This window comes from Chaetura pelagica, unplaced genomic scaffold (genome assembly GCF_000747805.2).
Source record: "Chaetura pelagica isolate M959 unplaced genomic scaffold, ChaPel_1.0 scaffold49, whole genome shotgun sequence".
NCBI classification, from domain to species: Eukaryota; Metazoa; Chordata; class Aves; order Apodiformes; family Apodidae; genus Chaetura; species Chaetura pelagica.
Genome location: NW_009970715.1, coordinates 1372879 through 1397248, shown reverse-complemented (window position 1 = coordinate 1397248; position 24370 = coordinate 1372879). Strand labels below are relative to the sequence as shown.

The 24370-nt window shown below is 53.6% G+C and overlaps 1 protein-coding gene across 1 annotated transcript in view; it reads left to right on the top strand.

Moving 5' to 3' along the window:
• The first annotated feature begins 672 nt into the window (after positions 1–672).
• ATP2A3 (ATPase, Ca++ transporting, ubiquitous) overlaps positions 673–24370 on the top strand; it is a 48852-nt gene continuing 25154 nt past the window's right edge. The window contains exons 1-11 of the mRNA XM_010006059.1: positions 673–682; positions 1093–1175; positions 4579–4683; positions 5392–5530; positions 9042–9122; positions 9479–9564; positions 10083–10547; positions 17345–17433; positions 19913–20015; positions 20227–20358; positions 22871–22996. Of these exons, the coding sequence (XP_010004361.1) occupies positions 1155–1175; positions 4579–4683; positions 5392–5530; positions 9042–9122; positions 9479–9564; positions 10083–10547; positions 17345–17433; positions 19913–20015; positions 20227–20358; positions 22871–22996 (1347 nt within the window). The 5' untranslated portion in view covers positions 673–682; positions 1093–1154. The remainder of the gene's footprint in view (positions 683–1092; positions 1176–4578; positions 4684–5391; positions 5531–9041; positions 9123–9478; positions 9565–10082; positions 10548–17344; positions 17434–19912; positions 20016–20226; positions 20359–22870; positions 22997–24370) is intronic.

Genomic DNA, 24370 nt, shown 5'->3' with positions numbered 1-24370 from the left:
TGCACAGGCCACGTGTGAAGGTGACAGTCCATCCTACAGGGAATCTCAGGGAGACCATGACAGGTGTTTGGGAGCCCTTGGGGTTTTCCCAAGGTTGTGCAGGTGACTGGGCTTGGGTTTGGTAGGAAGTGGTGTGGCTGGAGGCTCCAGACCCACCTGGGTGGCTTCAGGTTGGAGCAGCTGAGCAGAAGCTTTGGAGTCCTGTCCTAGAGCACTGCAGGCTGGGGAGAGCAACTGAGTGATAGGAAACGTGCTCTGAAAGTTACAGTCCTCAGCAGGTTGGTAGTTGGGTTCTGGCAGGGTGTTTTATGGGATGGTTGGACCTCTGGGTCCTGGATTTGGAGAGGGCAGCTCCTGGGGAGTGTTTTTTAGGCAAGCTGAGGGCAGGAATAAATGCTGCTGGGCTGCTTGCAGCAGGGAAAATATGTTTCCTTGGGGTGGGGGGTGTCCAGAGCTGCTTATTTGGTGTCAGGCTGAGAAGTTGGAGGACAAGCTGTCTTGAATATGTGCAGAACAAGCTGCATTTTGTGGTGCTGAACGGGCTGCTGGGACATGAGGGAAGGGCTTGTCAGGCTGGGCCCAAAGCAGTAATTAATTTTGTTATTTTTATCAATTTTTTTTCCCACTTTGTTACACTTGCTGGGCTGTTGATGAAAACCCACAGAGCTCCCTGCAGAAGAAGGTAAGTCGTGGGCTGGTGGGGAGGGTGGGGAAGGGCCTTGAGTCTGGGTGGAGGCTGCTGGGGGGACATGGAGGGGGGATTCTTGGGGGTCTTTTAATCTTGGTTTTAATTCCAGGGAAAGCTGGGCTGACAGCAGAGCTTTCCTCTGATACTGAGACCAGCCATGAATAGAAACACAGAGGACTTAGTTTTTTGTAGTAGATGTAGTAAAACCAGGGCAATGCCAGGAGTGGAGGTGGTCAAACCCCCCATGGCAGGGCTGGCTGCTCCTGCTGGTGCCCATGGCTGGTGGGCCCTGGAGCAGTTCTGCTGCCAGGGGGGACAGGCTGCTGGTGGCCCCAGTGGCCTGAATTCCCTGTCTTTTGGGGCACTGAGCACTGACTGTGCTTGGCTTCATCTTCTCCTCCCAGGAAAGTCCCTGTGGGAGTTGGTGCTGGAGCAGTTTGAAGATCTCCTCGTCCGCATCCTCCTGATGGCGGCTTTTTTGTCCTTCGTAAGTAGCCCAGGCTGGGGGGTGGCACCACCTGGGGCATGGATAGGACCTGGGGGCAGCCAGAGAGCCAAGGAGCTGGAAGAAGACACGTGTTGGGTGATGCAAGTGTAGCAGCAGTGCAGTGATTTCCCAGGGTGTGGTGACAATATCATTGTACCTGCTTAAAAAGATGAGACCGTAGCGTTTGTTGGTGGTGCTGCTCCATCCACAAGTGATACCAAACAACTCCCTCTGCTTCCCCAAGGCTACACCAGACAAAGCCAAAAAAAAGGGCCATGGAAACGGTTGGTCCTGGGCAGGTTTTGGTGGGATGGGTGTTGGCTCTGGGCACCATGTAGGATTTGGGTTTGGAGAGAGGAAGCCCAGAGCTCCAGCAAGAGTGGGGCTGCCAGAGGCAGGGGAGGGATGCCCAGAGCTTCCTGTGCTTTTTCCTGTGCTCCACAGCTTTTTGTCATTGTTTGCAGACCCTACCTGACATAGCACAGGTCCTTTGGACATGTCTCTATCTCACTGCAAGATTTTTATCCAGAAAGATTCCTTTTTTTTTAGTTTAGAAGGTACCTTTGTTACTATGTCTTTCAGCTTCCCTCTGAAATCCACTCTGTATTTCCCCTCCATCATTTTTGATGCTGTCAGTTCAGAGTCAGGACCCAAACTTGCAAATGGAAGTATCTTCTCTGATTTTAATTCTTTCTGATTGCTTTTCAATCCTGTCTTCCATCCTGCAAAACATGTCTTATGCCTCAACTTGTGTAGGTGGCAAAACAGACAGGGAAATTACCCCATTCTTTAGTTTGTCTTTGGGTGTTTTTTTGAATGTATGAAGTGTCAACATGACTAGATCCATGTCAGGGTGTGCCAGAACACAGGACCACATCTCTGACTTGTGGAGATGTGTGTGTGTGTCCCCAGGGTGCAGATTCATTCCTGGTGCAATGGTCAAGCCTTGTGTGAGGTGCTGGGAGCTGGAGGGTCCCAGCACCACCTCCCTGTGTGCCTGGACATGGCACAGTTTGCTTTTTCCTGGCCAGAGTGCTGGTGATGAGGGATGAGAGGTGAGGAGAGCACTTTGGGTGCCTGAATCCAGCTCAGAAGCTCCCTGGACCACCTTTCTCTTTCTTGGGGTGCAAGCAGCAGAGCAGGCACCTACCTAAAGTGTGAGCATCTATGTAGGAAGGCAAAGGTGTGGCCAGGAGCATTTCCAAACCCCATGTGGCTGCCCTCCTCAGAGTGGTCTCCCTCCCAGAGCCCTTCTGCTTGTTTTTAAATGAAAAATGGAAATCCAATCTGTTTTAATTTTTTTCTTTAATGTATTTTTTTCCCTCTCCCTCTGGTTGAGCTGGACTGGCAGTGCTGCAGCTGCCTGCGTGGGAAGTGCCTCCTGCCTGCTGTTCCCTGCCTTCCTGCCCAGCCCACGTGCCTGGGAGGGCTCTGAGATCCCAGGCTGGTGGTGCCCAAGGGGGTGATGCTGAGGAGAGGGCAGAGCTGGGTGCAGTGCAGGGCACCCAGCTTTCCTGTGCACCTTTGCAGGGTTAATGTGCCTCCCAGCAGGGAAACGTGACGGCAGGTCTGGATGATGTCTTGGTTGGGTTCTCCTGGAGGTCAGCAGGGTGTGAAGCCCAGCCCAGGCTGCTCCTGTCACCTGAGCTGCCCAGGTGCTGCCTTCAGGGTGGTACCATCCAGCTTCTCCTTCCCCAGAGGGTGTTATTGCCCATCTTCAAACATCTCCTTCCTCTGTGGTGCATCTCCAGTGGGGCTTTTCTCCCCCCTTCGCTGGGGAAGAGGTTGTGTCCCCAGGTGCCTTTCTCAGGAGGAGCTGTGCTTCACCCCCAGCACCTCCTGCAAGCACAGAGCAGCTTCTCCTCCCCAGGGTGCTCAGGAAAAGGCAGCAAGAGGACCACCAGCCTCAATGAGCTGCTGCCCACCAGTGCTGCTGACCTCCTCCATAATTAACAGTGCTGAGAGATGATGGGTGATCAAACTCAAGGTCCATGTGGTTAGCAAAGCTTCCTGATGGGCAGCACTGAGTAGTTTAGTTTAGAGTCTAGTTTAGAATGGTTTGGGTTGGAAGGGACCTCAAAGACTCCTCTGCATGGGTAGAGACACCTTCCACTAGATCAGGTTACTCAAGGCCCCATCCAACCTTGTCTTGAAGACCTCCAAGGATGGGGCATCCAGTGGCAGTGTGAACCCTTTGCACTTGTCCTCCATGGTGCCTTGGAAGCACCTGTCATGAGTGGCTCCTCAGGTCCTGATCTGAGCCTTATTTGCTGTGCCATCAGCTCAGGTCTGCCCACAACCTCTGCCAGGAGCAACTCCACAGCAGGAGATGTTTCCCACCAGCCAGCTGGAGAATTGATCATTTTTTTGAGTACACTCCAGGCAGCTGGATGGCAAAGTGGAGTCTCCTGTCCCCTGCTTTTGGAGATAACTGCTGGGCAGATGAGGAAGGAGGCTGGTCCCTTGCAAAATTTGATGCATCTCCAGAACAACAGGCAGCAACATGGTTGCTGGTGAACTTGCAGAGCTGGTGCAAGCTGCTGGATGGCCAGATCTGCTGCTGTGGTTCTGCTGGTCAGCAAGGCAGGCAGGGAGCCCCATGGCCCAGGTCCCTCGTGCTGGTGCCACAGAGCAGCAGGGTGTTGCTGTGTTGACACAGCACAGGTGGTCAAGCAGTTAAATGGAGTGAAAAGATCTATGTGTGTGAGCTGCATTTGTACAGTGGGATGAGGTCTGTGTGGGCTGGAGGGTGGGCTCAGGGTAGTCAGAAGGCACAAGGTCAGTCCCTGCTTGGCAGAGCTGCTCTTACTGCATCAGTTACTTGTGTTGCATCACTTAACTTCTGCCCAGGAGGAGCTCCCCAGAGGCTGGCCATACTGCAGATGGTGACCACAGTGGTTGTCCAGCTGTTGGTGGCTTTGTCTGAGAGGCAGGCAGTGCTGCCCAGTCTCCCCACTCATCTGCACAAGCCCATGGTCTCTCCATGAGTGTCCTAAACAAAAATAGATGGTTTCCTGGTGCAAATACCCATCCAGGCTTTGCACAGCCCTTTGCTGCAGCCCTGCATTAGCATGTTCCAGCAGAAGGTGGAGGCACCCAGGTGAAGCACTGGCAGTGGGTTATGGCAAGTCCACACTTCAACCAAGCTGTCTGGGGCTAACCACCACTCTGGATTGTCTTCTCTCCAGCAAACACCATATTTTGGTTGGCTCTTGTTTCTGTCTTTCTTAAAATGTTGGTGCTTGTCATTACAACCACATCGTGGCAATAGGATCATGGAATTGTTTGGGTTGGAAGGGACCTTAAAGATCATCTAGTTCCAACCCTTGTCCATGGGCAACACCCCCCACTAGACCAGGTTGCTCCAAGCCTCGTCCAACTTGGTTCTTCTCTTGCCTTCCAGATCCTGGCCTGGTTTGAAGAAGGAGAGGAGACCACGACAGCATTCGTGGAGCCCATTGTCATTATCATGATCCTGATCGCCAACGCCGTGGTGGGCGTGTGGCAGGTAAGTCACAACCACCCCTTCCTGCCCTGCTGCTCTCTGCTCCACCTGGCTGAGATGCTTCCTTTGAAGGTCTGGTTGCTTCTTCTTGTTGGTAATTCAACTCTCAAAGGTTCAGTTTTCATGTTGGCCATGCTGCCCTGTGCCCCAGTGCAGATGCTCAGTTGTTGGCTTGTTCCTTCAGTCTTTCTTTGGCAACTTTTCCAGCTTGGGGTTTAGGATCTGCTGCTTATTTACCATCCAGGCAAACACTGCTTGTCTCCTGGCTGTGGCCAAATGCCTTTTCTAAGGGAAGATCATTGTCCTGTCCACCAGCAAGCTGTGGTGGCTGCTGCCCCTCACCTTGCTGTGTCCCTCCTGGAGGGAGGAGCAAGCGCCTCAGCCAGGGATGCTCCTCTTCCTGTATTTGTTTGTTTAACACCATTTATTTATCTGAGCTGGAGTTGCTGGGTGGGGAAAAATATACCTGGGTGGGATATGTGACTTCCCAAACCAAGAATGAGAAAATCAAGCCCAAAAGTCCACAAAGTGGCCTCCAGGACCTGGTGTCCTATAAGGCCGCTGGGACCATTTCAGAGCAGTTGAAGAAGATGGTGCCAACGTGGCCAAAGCCAGGGCTGGGGTTTGGATGCTCTTTGCTGTGGGTGAGGAAGGAACCTGCCAGCGTGAGCCACCCCCCTGCCAGCAGCTCAGCTCCTGCTCTGCCTGCAGGAGAGGAACGCCGAGAGCGCCATCGAAGCCCTGAAGGAGTACGAGCCCGAGATGGGGAAGGTGATCCGCGCCGAGCGCAGCGGGGTGCAGCGCATCCGCGCCCGCGACATCGTCCCCGGGGACATCGTGGAGGTGGCAGGTAGATGTGCCATCACCCCAGGGCCCCAGGGGTGGGATGGGGAGGTGGTGCTGGCCGGTGGGCCTTGGGTGATGGGTACTCTGTGGTGGGAGGGCTCGGATGCACAGGCAGGGGGGTCCCCCCCAGGGGCACTGCCACCGAGTCCCTGGGTTGTGCTACACTTGGGGTCTTAGTTTGTCTTTGCAAATCCAGGGAGGTGAAATCATTGGGGCCAAAGCTGGGGCTCATCATCCTGCTTGAGGCTTCACCCAGAGCCTAAGGTGGTAGAGAACAGCAGAGAAGAAATATATAAATATACTTTTATATATAAACATATCTTTATATATAAAAATATATGTGTATATATATAAATCTATTAGGCCCAGGTTTTCTGTCTCAGGAGGGTTTCCTCATTTCCTAAAAGAACTGGAAGAACTTTCAGTTTTCCACCAAGATTCCCTCTCCCTGGAAGAAGCTCTCCCACACACATCCCCTAGACAAGGCAAGGCTGCTGTTGGGAGCCAGGCAAAGCGCTGCTGGGAGGTCCTAAAAGTGCAGATGTTGTCCCTAAAATAAGGATTCTTTGCCCAGTGGGCAGTGATCTTGCATCTGGCTCCAGCTCCTGCTTTAGACCATAGCTGAGCACCACACAGAGTCCACTCTCATTGCGGAGGTTTCAAAGCAGAGATCTTCATAGTCACCCAATTTGTAGATCTTCAGCAGTGGGCGCGGGTCCTGTCAGTGTGGGCAGGTGTCCCTGGGACCTGGGATCTGCTGTCTGGGGAGGGTGAGGGGCAGAGGGGACCTGCTGTAGGGTGTTTTTGTCTCTCCCATTGGGTTGTCCCCCCCAGCCCTTTGGTGGGACAGGGCAGGGTGCCTGGGGGGTGTCTCCTGCCTGCCCCACCAGATGCATTTCAACGATCCCATTTTGTTGGTTCCTTGAACCATCTCTTAAACCTCAAGAGCCACTAAACTAATCCTCTCCTTTCCTCCTCGTGGCCCTGCTGGTGGAAACACTCTGCAATCCCTCCCCGCCCAGCCGGGAGTCAGGTCTTCCAGCTCGGCTTCAGCCGGAGGATGGACAGAAAAACTAATGCTGGGAGGATCAAGCAGAGGAATTCTGGCCAGATCCTCAGCTGGGCGAGCTGGCAGGGCTCCCAAACCAGCTCTAGCAATGCACTCCAGCTGCTGACCTGGCCTTTCATTAAATTAACTAATTATTAATTCATTAAATTCTGCTGTCTTGCCCCAAATCAGCCGCTTGCTGCCTGCCCCTCTGTGGCTGAATGTTCCCTTTGAATGGAACAATCAGCATCCTCAGTGGGTAAGAGTGGAGCTCCCCTCCCCACAGAGGGGTTTGCAAATTATTAGTGAATTAATGAGAAATGTGTGTGTTTAGGAGGTTGTAGCAAGTGGTGAGGATGCTGTCAGGGAAGTGCATTAGGAGCAGTAGTTTGTGCAGTGGACAGGGAGGTGACATGCTGGGGACAGCTCGGGCAGGAAGGTCTGGCTTCTCTTTGCATGTGCAGATGCAATAAATTTGCCAGCAGGGAGCAGAAAATCCCCTGCACTAAGACAAGAGGGGAACGATGGTTGGAAGTTGGCAAGCCATGCAACCCAGCTGGGCTCTGCCTTTTGGTCACCAGGAGGTGGAGGTGAGACCTTGTGCAGGGCTGAGCTCCGGCTGCCGTGCCATCCTCTGCCTGCCAAAACCCACAGAGGTTTTTGGACGAGGAGCCTTCTGGTGCTGGGGTGATCAGTGCATGTTCACTAGCAGCTGCCAGGTCCATCTGTCTGGTGCTGTGTGAGTTCCTGGGCTTGTCCTGGCTCTGTCTGCCCCCAGTGGATGCTCCCCCCATGCCTCTGGGGCTAGGCAAGCTCAACAGCAAGTTTGCAAACCCTCCCTGGCTTCCCCAGGGGAGAAAGGAGCTCCTCACTCCCTTTGCTGTGCTCCAACCTCCTTGGGCAGCTCCCAAGGTCTGAGGGAAACAGTTTTTTTTTGGGGGGGGGATCTCTGAATCCCTGTGCTTAGCACTCCCCAGCTCAACACCCCCCAAAGAACGGGTGCGACAGGGCGTGCGGCAGGTCCGGCCAGATGTTGCACATCCCATCCCGGAGCTCTGGGATCTGCAGCTGGAAGACATGGCTGGGTGATGGAGCAGTGCCAGCCCCCCCCTCCTGCTGCACTGGGGAGGAGGAGGGGAAAGGGGGGTTGGTTTTACAAGCCCCGGGAGGAAATGCTCGTTAAAGTCTGGGATCGGAGCCGTTCGTTAGCGGCCAAACCGGCGCGTGGTGCGAGGTGATGGGAGGCCCAGCGGGCCAAGGGCTCCTGCTGCCTCAGTGTTTCCAAAGTGAAGTTGTGCCCAGTCACTAAGGGAGCAGGAGGGAAGAAACCCGGTGGGAAAAGCAGCTTTTAAGTGGGGTTTTTAAGGGAGCACGTGTGCCTTGGTGGTCGGTGGTCGGTTGGGGGAGCTGCTTTCGCTCGTAACCAGCGCCGGGCACAGAAGGTCTTCCAGTGGCAACAGCTTTCAGAGGCCCGTGGAGCTCTGAAAAAGGGTGAAGAGCAGCGTTGGGAAGCTCAGGCTGCTCCAAAATGAGGATGTTTTGGGCTTTTTGCAGGGAAGAGGTAATAGAGAAGGGTCCCTCCTGCCAGTAAGCAGACAGGAGGGCTGTGGGTGCTCGTTGCCCCTCTGCTCTGGAGACAGGCTGAGAGAGTTGGGGTTGAGCAGCCTGAAGAAGAGAAGAAGACTCTGGGCAGACCTTAGAGAACCTTCCAGTACCTGAAGGACCTACAGGAAAAGTGGAGAGGGACTTCTGATGAAGCTGTGGAGTGACAGAGTGATGGGGAATGTTTTCAAACTGAAAGAGGGAAGATTTAGTTGAGATCTTAGGAAGAAGTTATTTGCTGAGAGGGTGGTGAGACCCTGGCCCAGGTTGCCCAGAGAAGCTGTGGCTGCCCCATCCCTGGCAGTGTTGAAGGGCAGGTTGGAGGGGGCTTGGAGCAGCCTGGGCTGGTGGGAGCCATGCAAGGGGCTGGCACTGGATGATCTTTAATGTCCTTTCAACCCAACCCATTCTCATTCTATGAAAATTAAATTCCTTAAGGTCCCATCCCCATCCTGCCCAGTGTCTGATTGCTACTGGTGCTGCCTCTTTCCAGCTTTCTTTTTTTGACTTGTAAAATTATAGATATACAAAATTAAGCTTTAAATGCAGAAAGGAGCTGTCCTGGGATGGCACCTTGGTTTGCCATGGTCTGGACCCCTGGTTGCTGCAGGTTGGGTGCTGCCATCTGCCTACACCTCACAGGGACATGGTGACTCTCAGCAAAAGCCAGTCCCTGCCTGGAGACCAGGCTGTTCCAATAGAAAACGAGGGGAGGCAGCAGGCACTGAGCTGCAAACTGGTGACCCCAAACCTTGGGGCAGATCCTGGCTGTGCTGGCACATTTAGGTTTTGCTGTCCCTTTTCCCTGAGCTGGTGGACACTGCTGGGCCCCCCTGATGGATCTGCTCTGCTCTTGCCCCTGTAGTTGGTGACAAGGTGCCAGCAGACATCCGGATCATCGAGATCCAGTCCACAACACTGCGGGTCGACCAGTCCATCCTCACAGGTGTGTGTGGGCGTGACGGGGCTGAGGGGGCTGCTGGAGGCAGAGCTTTCCCTCTGCCCTCTTCCCAGAGCCAAATTTTGGGGCCAGGTGCTTTGCTGGGATGAGAAATGGGTGGGAGAATGAGACTGAGGGGCCTGGGGAGGTCCCAGCATCATGACACAGGTTATCTTTCTGCAGCCCTCGTCCTCAGAGCACCTTGGCCCAGCTCTGGCATCCACATGATGGGTGTTGGGATGCTTTGGTGACCACGTGCTGCTTTCAGAAGCTGTGGGGGTTGCCCTGCAGGCCCAGAACAGAGTTGAGTGGAGGCTGGAGAGGAAAGGCAAGTGGTTCATCTCCCCCTCTTGTCTCGGCAGGGGAGTCTGTGTCGGTGATCAAACATGCTGACCCCATCCCTGACCCCCGGGCTGTCAACCAGGACAAGAAGAACATGCTTTTCTCAGTAAGTCCCTTATGCCTGTCCTCACCTCTCCTGTGTTCTTGCCAAGAGCCATCAAGTGAAAAGGCTGATGGACATGGGAGGTCTCCAAGCAGTGCAAGGGAGCACATGCATTTGAGAGGCCAGAATCCATAAAAAGAGCCCCAAATCCATAAAAGTGAGGACTTGCTTCCACGAGATTTCATTTGGGCAGTGGCACATGAGGTCCTTAAATGCCTTGGGCAACCTCAGATGGTTTTCTGTCAAGTACAATGTGTTACAGACAGGTTTGTGGTTGAGCCTGGAGCTATTTCAGGTTTGGGCTTCCTCCTTGCTCATGACAAAAGTCCTCGAGGGGCAAGAGAGCTCTCAGGAGGGTCTCCTGCTGCTTTAGATTGGGTTTATAACAAATCCCAGGATGTCTCATTTTCCCTTTCACCAAGATCTCATGTTCTCCTTTCACAACAAGCCACCCATATCCCCTCACAGCCTGAGAGGTTTCATGCCCACAGATCCCCTCTGGCCCCTTTCTTCCCTCCCAGGGCACCAACATCTCCGCCGGGAAGGCCGTGGGGGTGGTGATTGCGACGGGGCTGTACACGGAGATCGGGAAGATCCGAAACCAGATGGTGGAGACAGAGCCTGAGAAAACCCCCTTGCAGCAGAAGCTGGACGAGTTCAGCCAGCAGCTCTCCAAAGTGATCTTCCTGGTGTGCGTCGCCGTCTGGGTCATCAACGTCAGCCACTTCAGCGACCCGGTCCACGGGGGCTCCTGGTTCCGAGGGGCCATCTACTACTTCAAGATTTCGGTGGCGCTGGCGGTGGCTGCCATCCCTGAGGGCCTCCCTGCTGTCATCACCACCTGCCTGGCCCTGGGCACCCGCCGCATGGCCAAGAAGAACGCGATCGTGCGGAGCCTGCCCTCGGTGGAGACCCTGGGCTGCACCTCCGTCATCTGCTCCGACAAGACCGGCACGCTCACCACCAACCAGATGTCCGTCTGCCGGGTGAGTGCCGGGGGTGTTCTGGGTTTTTTGGGGTGCAGGGGGGATGCTTGGTGAGCCCTCCCAGCACCCTACGCTGCCCCGTCCCCATCCTGGGGTGATGGGCTTTGGTGTCCTCACCGGGCTTGTTGCATGTTGGCAGTTTGAAGGTGGGCGTGGAAGGTTTGTAGGAAGCCCTGAGCTTCCCCGCTGCCTGGACAGGGGTGAGGAGGTTGATGGCTTCTCTTGGCGTGGCTGTGATCAGAAAACTCACTTCTATGAGCACAGGAGCTTGGAGGTGACATGTTGCAGACTTACTTCAGGGCTCCCTCTCCAGAGAACCTTTGTTCCTGCTCCTGGAGGTGTCATCAGTCTCCTGTGCTCTTTTGCATGTTGTTCCCTTGTTTTTAACCAAACCAATGAGAAACCCTGCACTGTGTGAAGTTACAAAGCCTGGACCTGTGAGGCCAAAACTTGAAGGTTCAGTGCAACGTGCAGGTCCAGCTGTCTAGGATGAGATGATGCAGAAATCCAGGGCTTAAGAGAAGATGCCTGTGACCTGGTGAACTTTGGTTACTCACCCTCACCTGCTGCAAGGTCTGGCACCGCAGTTGGGTGCAGCTGGGCTTGGACTGAAAAATGCTTCTGATGGAGGGAGCCCTGGGGTGGTTTGGTAAAGAGAGGGAAAGTCCTGGTCTACCAGAGAGCTTTGCTCGTGCATGTCTGGCCATATGGAGAGGTGACTTGTTAAGAAATCCTGGGCCATCCCAGCACTTCTCAGTTTTCCCATTTATCCACAAGTCTCAGGAAGGCTTTTTTTTTTTTTTTTTCTTGACCTTGGCGTGTTGGTTTTATAGGAGAACCTTGGAAAATGTGTTGCTGTAGGAAAAAAATGGCCCTGGCCACCATCTCTCCTCTCTGACACTTGGGTAGAGTGGTGGGAAGCCGAGACTGTGCTGCAAGTTGGCCATGGCCTTTGGCCACTGGTTTGCACAGCACAAACTGCAGATGACTGGAAATGTCTGACATTTCTGCCCTGTAAATGATTGGAGATGAGACACGGCTGGAGCAACCAAGCTGTCCACGTCTCACATGAGGAGGAGGTTCCCACCAGCCCATTTTCTGCCCTGGTGATGCAGGGAGGTGTGTGTAGGGTGACCCAAGTATCTGGGTCTCTTCAGCTCTGCAGTGCAGAAGGAGAGGTAGGACATGACCGTGCCTTTCCCAGGTGACATCTACTGGAGGATCTGCTCCTTCAGCATGGGCAGAAGTGCCATCACCTCCTGCAGTGGGGCATGGTGAGAGAGGCAGGATTAGTGATGCTGAGACAGGAGGAGGGCAGGAAGGGGACAGAGTGGCACACAAGAGGGTTTCCCATTGACCATCACTTGCAGCCTGGACTCAACAACTTCATGAAAGAATGAAACAAAATTAATTCCAAATTCCATGTACCCTCCACCCCACTTCCCAACAACCCCTTTCCCATATCCATATGGTTCACTTGGCTGGTTCCTGCTTCCCAGGGTGTGATGCAGAGAGCCAGGCTGGCCTGGGGACACCCAGCCCTGCTGTTGGTGTGGAATGGGCAGGGATTCCCGGCGTGTCCCGGGTGGTGCCGGCGGCTCCGGGAGCGGCACCGGGTCAATATTTGCACTGGGCAACCACGGCGTGTCCAGGATCTTCCTCCTGCTCCCAGCAGCCAGCTCAGCTGCTGGGGGGAAGGAGAGCCAGGAAAGCACAAAAGCCTATTGACAACTGGGAAAACTGTATTAATTGTGATTTAATTAACTGGCATTTAATTTGGGTGAGGGCAGCTGCTCGGTTGGGATGTCCTGCAGGGCAGGGCTTGTCCTTTCCATCTGGCTGCAGGTCTCTGGAACTGTGAAGTGGCTCTGGAGAGGCTTCTGTTGGGTTTCAAACCCTCTGCTGGTTCTGAAGGGCTGCAGCATCAGCTCAGGGTCCTGCTTGGTATCCAGGCTGCCAGCTGAGCCAGCACAGTGGGATGTGTATGGACACTGTGGTCAGCGTGGGTGAAGTGATGTCCCTCAGATGCTGGTGGCCATTAAGTGGCCACCAAAGGGTTTTGTTGGGTGTTAAGTGCCCACAGCAGGGCTCTGTGTGGGGGAGCCTTGTCCATCTGGGGCAGCCGAGGCTTTGGTGCTTTTGCTCTGGCCACCAGAGGTTACAGCTCCACAGCAAACCCACACAGGGAATCAGATTAAAACTGGGCTTGGTGTTGCTCACCATATGGTCAACTGGGGGTCTCCAAGGCTGCCACCTCACCCAGCCCATGGTGTGGAGTAACCAGGGACAACCTTCTCCCAACCATTAAATAACCATGCAGCCAGGAGCCGTGAGGTGCTGGCAGGGCAGAGAGGCTTTGCAGCTCTGCTCTTGCACATTTCGATCACTCTCCTGAAACTTGCAGCAACCTTCTGTGCACTGTAACTTCATTCCCCAGGAGCAGGAGAGTGTGTTTGGAAGTCAGGCCCTGCAGTGGAGATGTGATTGTGGCCACGTGGGCTTGGGGCTGCAGAGCTGGAAGGGGGAGATGGTGGTGCCCCATGGCCATGAAGGTTTGGCTGTCCCTGAGCTGACTGGTTTTTTGGGAAACAAGAGCAGGAAGGGGGTTATTTTCTATAAACCTTGTGGCAGAGCCTGGATGTGCAAGCACCCACCCCTGGTGCAGCTGTTGGCTTTCCAGTCCCCAGGGTGCTGTGCTTTGCTGTTCCAGTTTGGTCTGTCTAAAGCAGTCCCTGAGCAAGGGCAGACCTTGCTGGGGCTTCCCCAGGGGTTGAGCTGTGCCAGCTGCCAGTGGGTGCCCCTCAGCTGGGGCTCTTTCCTGCACAGGAGGAATGTGCTGCTGATCTGTGGGCTGCTGGATGGGGAAGTGACTGGTGGTTACAGCCTCTTACTATTCCAGACAGCGATTCTCTCTCGCCTGCCTTTTGATGAGTAGGGGCTTTTTTTTAAAAGATACTATGAAAAATTCAGCAATGTGGAGATGGAGCCTCCATGTCTCTCTTCCCTGCCAGCCTCCAGCCAGGGATTGTGCAGCCATGAGGACCCTTGTGCTTTCTAAAAATACACACTGGGGTACAGTGCCGGGGTCAGGAGAGAGCCGTGGGGCAGGAGGAGTGATGGTTGAAAGCCTTTTGGAGCAGGGTGCCCAGGTCAGAAGCACATGGTGACCTTTTCCCTTGTCTGCTGCATTAAAACCCCCAATCACCAGCACTGTTAAGGGGCAGGGGGTAAGGAGGGGGCATCTGGGGGGTGCTGGCTGGGGTCCCTCTGCAAGATTCAGGAGCTGGTGTTCCCTGTGACCATGCAGAGGGTCAGGCAGCCCCTCTGCAACCCTCTCCCTTCAGCAACCTCCCCACACCACCCAGCCCAGCCGCGCTCGGCTTTGCCACCTCCTTCTGTCGCTCCTGCGATTGTTTTTCATCATTTTTTTGAGATGGAAACCTTACTTTCCCCTCTTCTACAGATTAAGGCACTGCTATTTCCTCCAGACTGTTTCCACTGCCTGCAAACTTACCCCCTTCCCAGCCTGGCAACCTGCCGAGACACCACACCAAGAAGAAACCTGCCAACACCTTTGCAATGCCCCGGCCGCCCCCTCGCTCTGCCAGTCACGCAAGCTGGGAGCAGGCAGGAAATCTGATATAACCTCTGGTTGCTGTGGGTTACCCAGCACCTTTTTTTTAAATAGGCATGGAAAAATAAAGAGCCTAGGGTGATTTTTATTTATTTTTTGTCTTTCCTTTTTTTTTGCCTTGTTGTTTTTTTTGTTGAGTGAGAAAGTTGCTGTCGTGGAAGCGGTGATTGTTTTGTAGCTGCGAGAGTGGAAAACAAACAGGCCAAAGTGCTGGTGGCTGGGGTGGGTGCTCTCAGATTTTGTAATGAATAGGAGTTGGGCTGGCATTTCTGAGCACAGGAGCCCGTTTTCTGAAGAGACTGGGAGGTTATGGCTCCCTGGAAGGAGATGAAGGATGCTGCCCCTTTGATGGTCCCTTCTGGTGGCGCAGGAGCCTCCGCTTTGGGACCTCTCAGCCACACTTCACCTCCATTCCTGGAGCCCATCTTCTTGGGGTAATTTAGTGACTGAAGGAGACACGGTGTATTTTGGCTCTCTTAATTGAAGTCCTACATGTGTCAGTGTTTGCAGCTCCTGTCAGAGGAGCTCGGTGCCTCAAAGAGAGGCTGGGTTATCCTCAGTCTCTTCTGCAAACCTTTGGCTTGTGATTTTCTCTGAAACCCTTCAGAAATGGGCTCTGGGAAAGGAGCTGAGGGCAAATGGAACATCTGCAGTTAACTGTGAAGCTGCAGGGAGGTTGGTTTAGGCTCAGAAGTATTTCCATAGGAGATATACCCTTTGAATCTCCTGCTTTGATTTGCCCAAACCTGTAAAATACAGAGGTGAGAAAACCTGCTGAGGTGTCCTGGTGCTAAACCTGCCACAAAAATACTTACCCAAACATGACCTTTTTTCCTTGGCTTGTCCTTAAGCTTGTACACAGGGATACTGGGCTGCATGGGAAGGTCTCACACCTACCAGCCAACATGGCTGCACTGGTATAATTAGCAATAATTAATAATAATAGTGAACTAACCTCTTGTACCAACCTCTGGATGGTACCCTGAGGTGCATCTCTGGTGTTGAGTGATGCCTCCTGATTTCTTCTGGGGAACATCTCAAACAAGCAGAGGAAAACAGGGTAAATAAATCATTGGTGACATGGTAGAGAGGGCTGGTTGCTCCTGCACCTGCTTTTTGGAGCCATCAAGCAGGTCTGTAGAGCTGAGGGCTTCTCTTCCCTGCAGCCCTCCTGGCTGCTCCTCGCAGGCGCCGGCGGCCAGGGAAGCTCATTCGTCAAACCCATTGTATTTATTTATTTGTTATGTTACTTTTTGGCTTCAAGTGAGGGTTATAAATAATGATGAAGCAGAAACTAACGTCGCCAAACTGTCGCCCTGGCTGGGCACTGCTCTTGCTACCATGGGAGGTGCAACAAGGGGTGGGCTGTGCAAGGTTTGGGGAGGGAGAGCTTGGGGAAAAGGGGGTGGGTGCTCTCAGATTTTGTAATGAATAGGAGTTGGGCTGGCATTTCTGAGCACAGGAGCCTGTTTTCTGAAGAGACTGGGAGGTTATGGCTCCCTGGAAGGAGATGAAGGATGCTGCCCCTTTGATGGTCCCTTCTGGTGGCGCAGGAGCCTCCGCTTTGGGACCTCTCAGCCACACTTCACCTCCATTCCTGGAGCCCATCTTCTTGGGGTAATTTAGTGACTGAAGGAGACACGGTGTATTTTGGCTCTCTTAATTGAAGTCCTACATGTGTCAGTGTTTGCAGCTCCTGTCAGAGGAGCTCGGTGCCTCAAAGAGAGGCTGGGTTATCCTCAGTCTCTTCTGCAAACCTTTGGCTTGTGATTTTCTCTGAAACCCTTCAGAAATGGGCTCTGGGAAAGGAGCTGAGGGCAAATGGAACATCTGCAGTTAACTGTGAAGCTGCAGGGAGGTTGGTTTAGGCTCAGAAGTATTTCCATAGGAGATATACCCTTTGAATCTCCTGCTTTGATTTGCCCAAACCTGTAAAATACAGAGGTGAGAAAACCTGCTGAGGTGTCCTGGTGCTAAACCTGCCACAAAAATACTTACCCAAACATGACCTTTTTTCCTTGGCTTGTCCTTAAGCTTGTACACAGGGATACTGGGCTGCATGGGAAGGTCTCACACCTACCAGCCAACATGGCTGCACTGGTATAATTAGCAATAATTAATAATAATAGTGAACTAACCTCTTGTACCAACCTCTGGATGGTACCCTGAGGTGCATCTCTGGTGTTGAGTGATGCCTCCTGATTTCTTCTGGGGAACATCTCAAACAAGCAGAGGAAAACAGGGTAAATAAATCATTGGTGACATGGTAGAGAGGGCTGGTTGCTCCTGCACCTGCTTTTTGGAGCCATCAAGCAGGTCTGTAGAGCTGAGGGCTTCTCTTCCCTGCAGCCCTCCTGGCTGCTCCTCGCAGGCGCCGGCGGCCAGGGAAGCTCATTCGTCAAACCCATTGTATTTATTTATTTGTTATGTTACTTTTTGGCTTCAAGTGAGGGTTATAAATAATGATGAAGCAGAAACTAACGTCGCCAAACTGTCGCCCTGGCTGGGCACTGCTCTTGCTACCATGGGAGGTGCAACAAGGGGTGGGCTGTGCAAGGTTTGGGGAGGGAGAGCTTGGGGAAAAGGGGGGATATTTACTGTATTTTTCTTCTTTGGTTGTGTTGTTTTCACTATAGCAGCAAGAGAGAAACTGGAAGGAGTTTGAAAAGCAAAAAAATCCCTAAAAATAGAGTGTGTGGGACTTTTAAGGCTCCCCAGGGCTTTATTACTGAGCTGTCAGTGCCCAGAGCTGAGCTGTGATCCCAGTAACAGCCAAGGGGAGCTGGGGGCTGAGAGCTGGCTGGAAAAGGGTGGCCGGGGCAGCTGGGCAGATCCCACCCCATGGAGGTTTTCCAGGGCAGCCAGGGCAGGAGGGGAAACAGGGACCAGTCTCCTCTGCTCCAAGAAAAACCCGGGCAGCTTCTTAGGAACTGGCTCAGCACTGCTTGTCTCCGATGGAAAAAAAGAGCTGGAGGAGGCAAACATGAAAAAGGCAGAGGAGAGCTGGAAGGATTCAGGGACAGGCAGGAGTGATGGGCTGAGCCTGGTGCCAGCGGGGCTGTGGCTGGGATGGTCCCTGCAGGAGGGTCTCCAGGCTGGGCACGTGGGTTGTACCCAAAAATCACTTCCTAATGACTCTTGTCTCCATCTTTTCCCCTCCCAGATGTTCATTATGGAGAAGGTGGAGGGCACCCAGTGCAGCCTGCACGAGTTCAGCATCACTGGCTCCACCTACGCCCCCGAGGGACAGATGTGAGTGTGGGTCCCCTGGGTGACACTGCAAGTGCAGGCAGGGGGAGGTGGGAGGGTTGAGCTCGTGGCCACAGCTGGGGGACCCCAGACACACCCTGCTGGGTTTCCCACACCAGTTTGCAGCCCCTCTGTACCTGACAGAGACACCCACCAGGTTTTGGCCACATTGGGCTGGTTTTTTCGTGTGGCTGCTCTTGGCTTTCAGTGGGAACCAGGGCAAAAGCTCCCACTGTCCCTCATCACTGGCTCCTGCCTGACACAACGTAGGGGACACATCCCCAGCTCTGCCTGCTGCCCTCCCTCTGCTCAGCAAAGGGGCCCTGGCACACTTGGCTCTCCCTTCTGTTGCAATCCCAGTAAAATGAGCCCACCCTTGAACTGGAGAGGATGGCAAGTGTGGGAATGGTGGGGAACGAGGCCTTCCACCCTGTGTGCTCATTGTCTACATCCCTGAAACCTGCACGGTTTCACTGTTTGGCCAACAACTATTGCCCCCACCAAAAGCAGGACCTGGGGGTGTGCAGAGGGACTTCCCCACAGCTGCAAACCCTGGCAGGAAAGTGCTCTCTGAGCCCCACATGCTCAGCAGGGATGGCTGTGGTGGCTTCTGCGCCCAGGCCATGATGATGCTGATGTCAGGACACATTTTGGGGGAGACATGGACTTTGCTGAGCTGAGCCCAAGGGTGGGGTGTAGGAGACAGGGGCTTTTCCCTGCTCCATAAGTATGTACATGGGGTTTTCTGCCTTTGTTTTTATTTACTTCCCCATCCTTTGAAGGGAGGTGATGCTCCCCAGAGTGGGGGAGCTCTGGGAAGGAGGAGGATGAGAAGCTCAGCCTCTCCTCCCCTTCTATTTGTGTGATCCTGGGCATGTTCTTCACTGTGGTCCCTTCTGCTCATCTGGGGAGTAACTATAATTAATCCCAGCCTCAGACTTAATTTCATGAATATTTATAGAGCCAATTTGATCCTTGGCTAGGAATCTCCATTAAAAAGGGAGCCAGGTCATCAGCTGGTACCAATCAGTGCATTTCAATTAAATGAGCAAGACTGAGGGGCTGAACTTGTGTCTGCTAACTTTGGAAGCTGCAATGTTCCCTCTCCTCTGAGAGCTGCCTGCAGAGGGGCTCTGTGTTGGTCTTGCAGAAGTTCATGTTGCTTTGGAGTTTTGCTTCATCCTTGTGCTCACCTTTGCCCACTGAGGGGGGTGCAAGAGCTTGTTTAGGTGTCGTGGAGAGAAAACCCCCACTGCCCTGGGGATGGTGGGACTGAAGTGCTTAACCTGGCCTTGGCACAGGTGATGTGCTTGACCTTGGGCTTGCTCATGTCCCCACACAGCACCCAGCCAGCAGCTCCTTTGCTGATGGGCCTTCAGGTCCCACTTGGCTCCATGCAAGGACAGCTGACAGTGGGGATGTACCCCCACCCCTTCCCAGCCCTCTCCAGGGGATCACATCCTGCAAAAGCCATCCCTGCTATTTCCACCACCCCAAACACCAGGTCCAGGGTTGCCTGCAGCTCCATCATGTCCCCAGGGCTGGGCAGCATCCTCCAGGCAGGAGGCTGTGGCTCTCCCTCCCCAGCACAGCTTCTTGTTCCCCAGCAAACAGATTTTTCAGATTTTCTTGGCCTCTCCCTGTTTTCCGCTCCCAGGCTGTAACAAGGGCTCCAAAATGTTCTTTCCATTGGGAACCAGCAGTGGAATAAACTGATCCTAATAAATGCCTGACAAATTATTTTTCCAGCAAGCAGATGACCAGCTGAGTTTATACAGCTCTAACCTGCAGTTACCTCTCCTGGAACTGGGATAATTTTTCATTTCCCCTGAAAAACCACCTCTGCCATTTCTGCCACCGGGTGAGAAGCAGCATCCAGCTTGCCTGGAGTGCTGAGGGCTGCTCCTTTCCAGTGATGTTTGTGCTCCTTTACGTAGCAAAGAGCTGCTATTTAGGAAGCAAAGGCCCCAGTTTGCTGCTTGCTTGGAAACAGCCACAGCAATGCAGTTGTTAAATTTGTCTGCTGCTTTTAAACACTCCCTTGGGTACCCTCTGGAGCACAAAGCAGCGGGGCAGGGAGGAGAACTTGCTGCCAGTCCTACAGCTCCTCTGGGTCCCCAGCAGTTGGGAATCCCTGGGGGATCTTGGAATTTTTTTTGCCCCTTTTCTCATCCATCACCACCTGCTTTTTGGCAGCCCCTGCTTTCAGGTCTAACACACTTTCCAGCTCCTCTGCAGCCCCTTTACTCTGGGCCATTTCCAGAGTTGATTTGACATTTATTTACAGCTGGTCCTGCTCCTTTAGGTGCAGCACGGAAGGCAAACCCAAGTGTTGTGGGTTGGTTTTTTTTGCCAATCCCGGGGCATTAACTGGGCTCTTGCTCCCTCTTTTCAGAACACTTTGCAAGGGCTCTGTAGGAGAAGCTGAGTATTATTTGAGCACCTAAGCTGGTGAAGTGCAAGGCTTTGTTTTCTCCTGCAGCCTGAAGGACGGGCAGCCGGTGCAGTGCGGGCAGTACGACGGGCTGGTGGAGCTGGCCACCATCTGTGCCCTCTGCAACGACTCCTCCCTGGACTACAACGAGGTGCTGGGGCATCAGGGGGAGTGGGGGGACACTGGTGATTCTCTTCCCTGCACTGTGGGCCCCTTTGCAGCAGTAGTTTGACCCTTGGGATCCCCTGCCCTGGTTTCAGCCCATCCCAGGGAGATGCTCTGGGAGCCCTGGGATGGTGGTTGAAGCAGCAGGTAGGGAACGTGTGTTAAAGCTTAAGCTTTTTTTTTTTTTTGTCTCATAGTCCAAGAAAGTCTATGAGAAGGTGGGGGAAGCCACTGAAACAGCCCTGACATGCCTCGTGGAGAAGATGAATGTGTTCAACACAGACACCAGCAAACTCTCCAAGGTGGAACGAGCCAACGCCTGCAACTCAGTGAGTGAGGGGAGCTCCTGTGAGCTCTGGGAGGAAGAGGAGGGCTTTGGGACAACTGTTATTTGAGCAAGAACCATTTGCAAAGATCTAAGGGACTGATCTGCCACCAGGATGCAATTTCCTGCCTGGCAGGGGCTGAGCTGTTTGTAACCAGATAGTGCAGTGGCCCTGGGGGACTGATGTGGGGCCAGGGACTAACCTGCCTCCATGGGCAGCTTTCAGAGCAGGTGATTCCCAAAGCTCAAACTCAGCCTGGTCCCTGCTCTGCCAGGAGAGACCCTCTTGGTGATGGCCAGAAGCTCCAGCTGCAGATAAGGTTTGCAGTTTTATAGCTCCTCAGCAAATCTATGGGTGCCTGGTTTGCACTGAGCAGGATCCTCTGTAGTGTGGATCAAACTCTGTTCCCTGAGCTGTACCTGCCTGAGCAATGCTTGACCTTCAGAAACATCTATTTCTGAGGTGAAAACATCCTATGGAAGCTTTTCACTTCCTACTCTGGCTCTCCAGTGCCTCCTGGTAAAAACACACCTTATTCCAGGTCTAGATTTACTCAGCTTTGGTATCGTGCTGTTAGAGCTTTTAATGTTCCTGCTTGCCTGAAGGAAGGGCCCTCTGCTCTGGCATTTCTTCCCCAGATAGTTCCTGGCAGGTTGTAATAAATCCCCTGACTCCTTACTGATAAGGGAGATGGAATTTTCCAGCAGCAGCAGCTTCCTTATGCATGCCTGTCACTGCCCTGCCCCTCACCTGCCAGGCTGGGTGAGGTCACCAGAGCTGCTCCCCTTACTCCTGTGTTTGGGCAGGGATAAAAAAAAAACAACCCTTCCTTGGAGTTTCCTAGCAGTGTTGCTTCACTACTTCATTTCCCTTCCAGTGGTTCTGTGTTTTGCAGTCTGTGGTGGGAACTGAGGGGTTCTGCAGAGCGTGGCTGCTGCCTGGTGTCTTTGCTGCTGCTCCAAGCAGGATGGCTCTGCTTTGTGGGCACAAAGCTGCACTCACTGCCCATGTGCCCTGTGCTGGCTTTGGGATCTCAGAACCACTTGTTCTTTGCCTGGTGTATCCACAGGCAGTGCCCACAGTTTGCACAGACAGATCCCCTTTGCCTGTCTCTCCACCTCCCCAGCTTTGGCTGTTTTGCTGCAGTAGGAGCATCTTTTTGACTTGGAACATGCAAAGTTTCACTCCAAAAGTTTTCTTTTCCTTTGCCCTTTTCATTGATCTTTAAGGTCCTTTTCCAACCTTAAGCAATTGATGATTTAGATGGAAGTTGCTGTCAAAGTCCCATGCAAAAAGCTGTTTGTGACACCCTCTTGGTGACAAAACATAGTCATTCAAGCAGTTGAGCCCCTCAGGTTGGCATCAATATTCCTGTTGGGAAATTCTTTGGATCAACCCTGGATGCCCTGCTCATTAAATGGGGTTTTGGGGACGTGTCCTGCCAGGAGCTGGGCTGAGCTGCTGGGCTGCTGATGTGGCTGTGAGAGGGGGAGCAGTGTGAGGAGGCCTGGCTGCTGCTCCTGCTGGGTACTTGGCTCCTGCAATTATTCATTAGTAGCATCAGCAGAGGCTGGTTTGTGGAGCTTGGGGTTTTTGGGGTGCAGGAGCCCATCTGTGGGCACCTCTGTGACAGCCCCTGCTCTGTCCTCACCCTGCAAACCTGCAGGTACCATGTGGGGGAGGGTCACTGCCTCCCTGGCACTCCACGGGGTAATTAGCACACCCTGAAATGAGCCTAATTAGGTTCTAAGCTGCTGGTTAATTTGATGAGAACCAGTTCAGCCTCAGGTGATGGTGCTCTGACTCCCAGTGGCCTCTGTGGGTGCAGGACCAGGGCAGACTCCTAGACTGTAAGGAGTGGGATGCAATTCCCCTTCTCCCAGCATAGATGGAGCCCAAAGAGGGGAATTTCCCCCCTCCCTTCCCTGCCAAATGGGCCTTTATCTCAGGCTACAGCAGCTGTTTGTCATCCTGGGTAGGGTCAAGAATATAAAGGTCTGGCTCAGCACATGGTGTGTGCCAGGAGCTCGGGCAGCAGTGCTGTAGCTGGGGGGGGGGGGGGGGCATTGTTGAAATTCTCCCCCAAAAGTACATGGGAAAAGCTCTTTTTGCACTGTCCCATCCTCCTGGCTCCTGTGTTGGCCTTTCTCCTCTCATCAGTGGGGCTGTGCAGGCTCAGCAGGACTGTTAGCCAAGGGGGAGAGCACTGACTGCTGTGGCCCTAGCACCTCTGGCTCCAGCATGTCCCAGCTCAGCCCCAGGGCTGTCCCAGCTCAGCCCCAGACTGTCTCTAGGGTGTCCCAGCTCAGCCTCACACTGTCTCCAACATGTCCCAGCTCCCCCAGGACTGTCCCCATCACATCCCACCTCCCCCAGGGCTGTCCCCAGCACGTCCCAGCTCAGCCCCACACTGTCCCCAGCACATCCCATCTTCCTCACACTGTCCCCAGCACATCCCAGCTCCCCCAGGGCTTCCCCCAGCACATCCCAGCTCAGCCCCACGCTGTCCCCACAGGTGATCAAGCAGCTGATGAGGAAGGAGTGTACCCTGGAGTTCTCCCGGGACCGCAAGTCCATGTCCGTGTACTGCACCCCCACTGGCCCTGCCCACAACTCCACTGGCAGCAAGATGTTTGTCAAGGTAGGGGAGAAGGTCCTCAGGTGGGAGGTGGGTTGTTGGACTATTGATAGGAAAAAACCAACCAAAACAACAAGGAGGGAAAATGATTTAGAGGGAGAAAAAGGCCCTAAATGTGCTGGGGCCCAAGGGGGCTGCCTGTGCACAGAACTTGGGGTCTTGTCTTACCCTGGTTAAAGGTTTGGACCCTCCAGGCACCAGTGACACCTGAAGGGCCATGTCCAGCTTTCCACTGTAGCTAAAAATGAAGTAGTTTTGAAAGGGCATTTTCTTCCCGAGAGAAAGAGATGCAGCAAGAATGTCACCCTGCTGGCTCTGAGGGGGGTTGGATGTTGTTGCTCCCACTGGGAGATCTTCTGGGTGAGGGAACTCTGTCCTCCAGGTCGGGTTGGGACCCTCTGGAGCTGTAGGGCCTGTGACCCCATTAGTCTGGGGTGACCTTAAGAGGAGCAATAATACAGGGTTTGCAAGTTTTATATGAAAGGGCAATGTCATGGGCTCTCTGTAAGGTGGGGATGGAGGGGATGAGGTGCTGTGGTGCTGAGGGACACGTTCTCCTCCATCACCGAGGCATCTCAAGCACCTGCTGAGCATCCAGCACCGTTTTTCTGCAGAGCTTCACAGCCCTGACCCCCTCCGGGCCCGAGGGAGGGTCTGTGGGGCGGGGGCACCTCAGGCAGACCTGTAGGTTTTGCAGGAGGTCGGAGGGATCCCCTCCCAGGGCAGATCCTGAGGCGGGTTGGTCCTTCCCGGCCAAGCTCTGTTGGATGCTGCCATCTAGTGCGTGCCGGGCCTGCTGGAGCTTTGAGTCATGGAATCATGGAATCCCAGGGGTTGGAAGGGACCTGGAAAGCTCCCCCAGCCCAACCCCCCTGCCAGAGCAGGGGCACCCAGAGCACATCACACAGGAACGTGGCCAGGGGGGTTGGAATGTCTCCAGAGAAGGAGACTCCACAGCCTCTCTGGGCAGCCTGGCCCAGTGCAGAGTGTAAACAAACTGTGCTTCACTGAAGGATCTGTTCCTTGGTGCCACAAACATTTCTCACAGGCAGCATAAGCTCTTCTAACATGTACCTTCCACATTTAGTCTGCTCAACACACAGAACGTCACAAACAGGTCTGCATCATTGTTCCTCTTTCACTGTTAGTGAAACAGGTGCTGAGATGGAGAGAGTTTCCATTTTGTATCAGCACTAAAAGCAGAAGCTAGATTAGAGTTCAATTGTCATGTGTCCCTGCCCAGTGCTCTACAGAAAGCCACAATGGCAGCATTCTTGTGGTGGTTCTTCCTCATTGCAGCATTGTAACATTTATGTGTTACAATTTATGTAGTACAAATAAGAAAGCTGGACTGGCAGGGAGGTGAAGAAGGGGGGT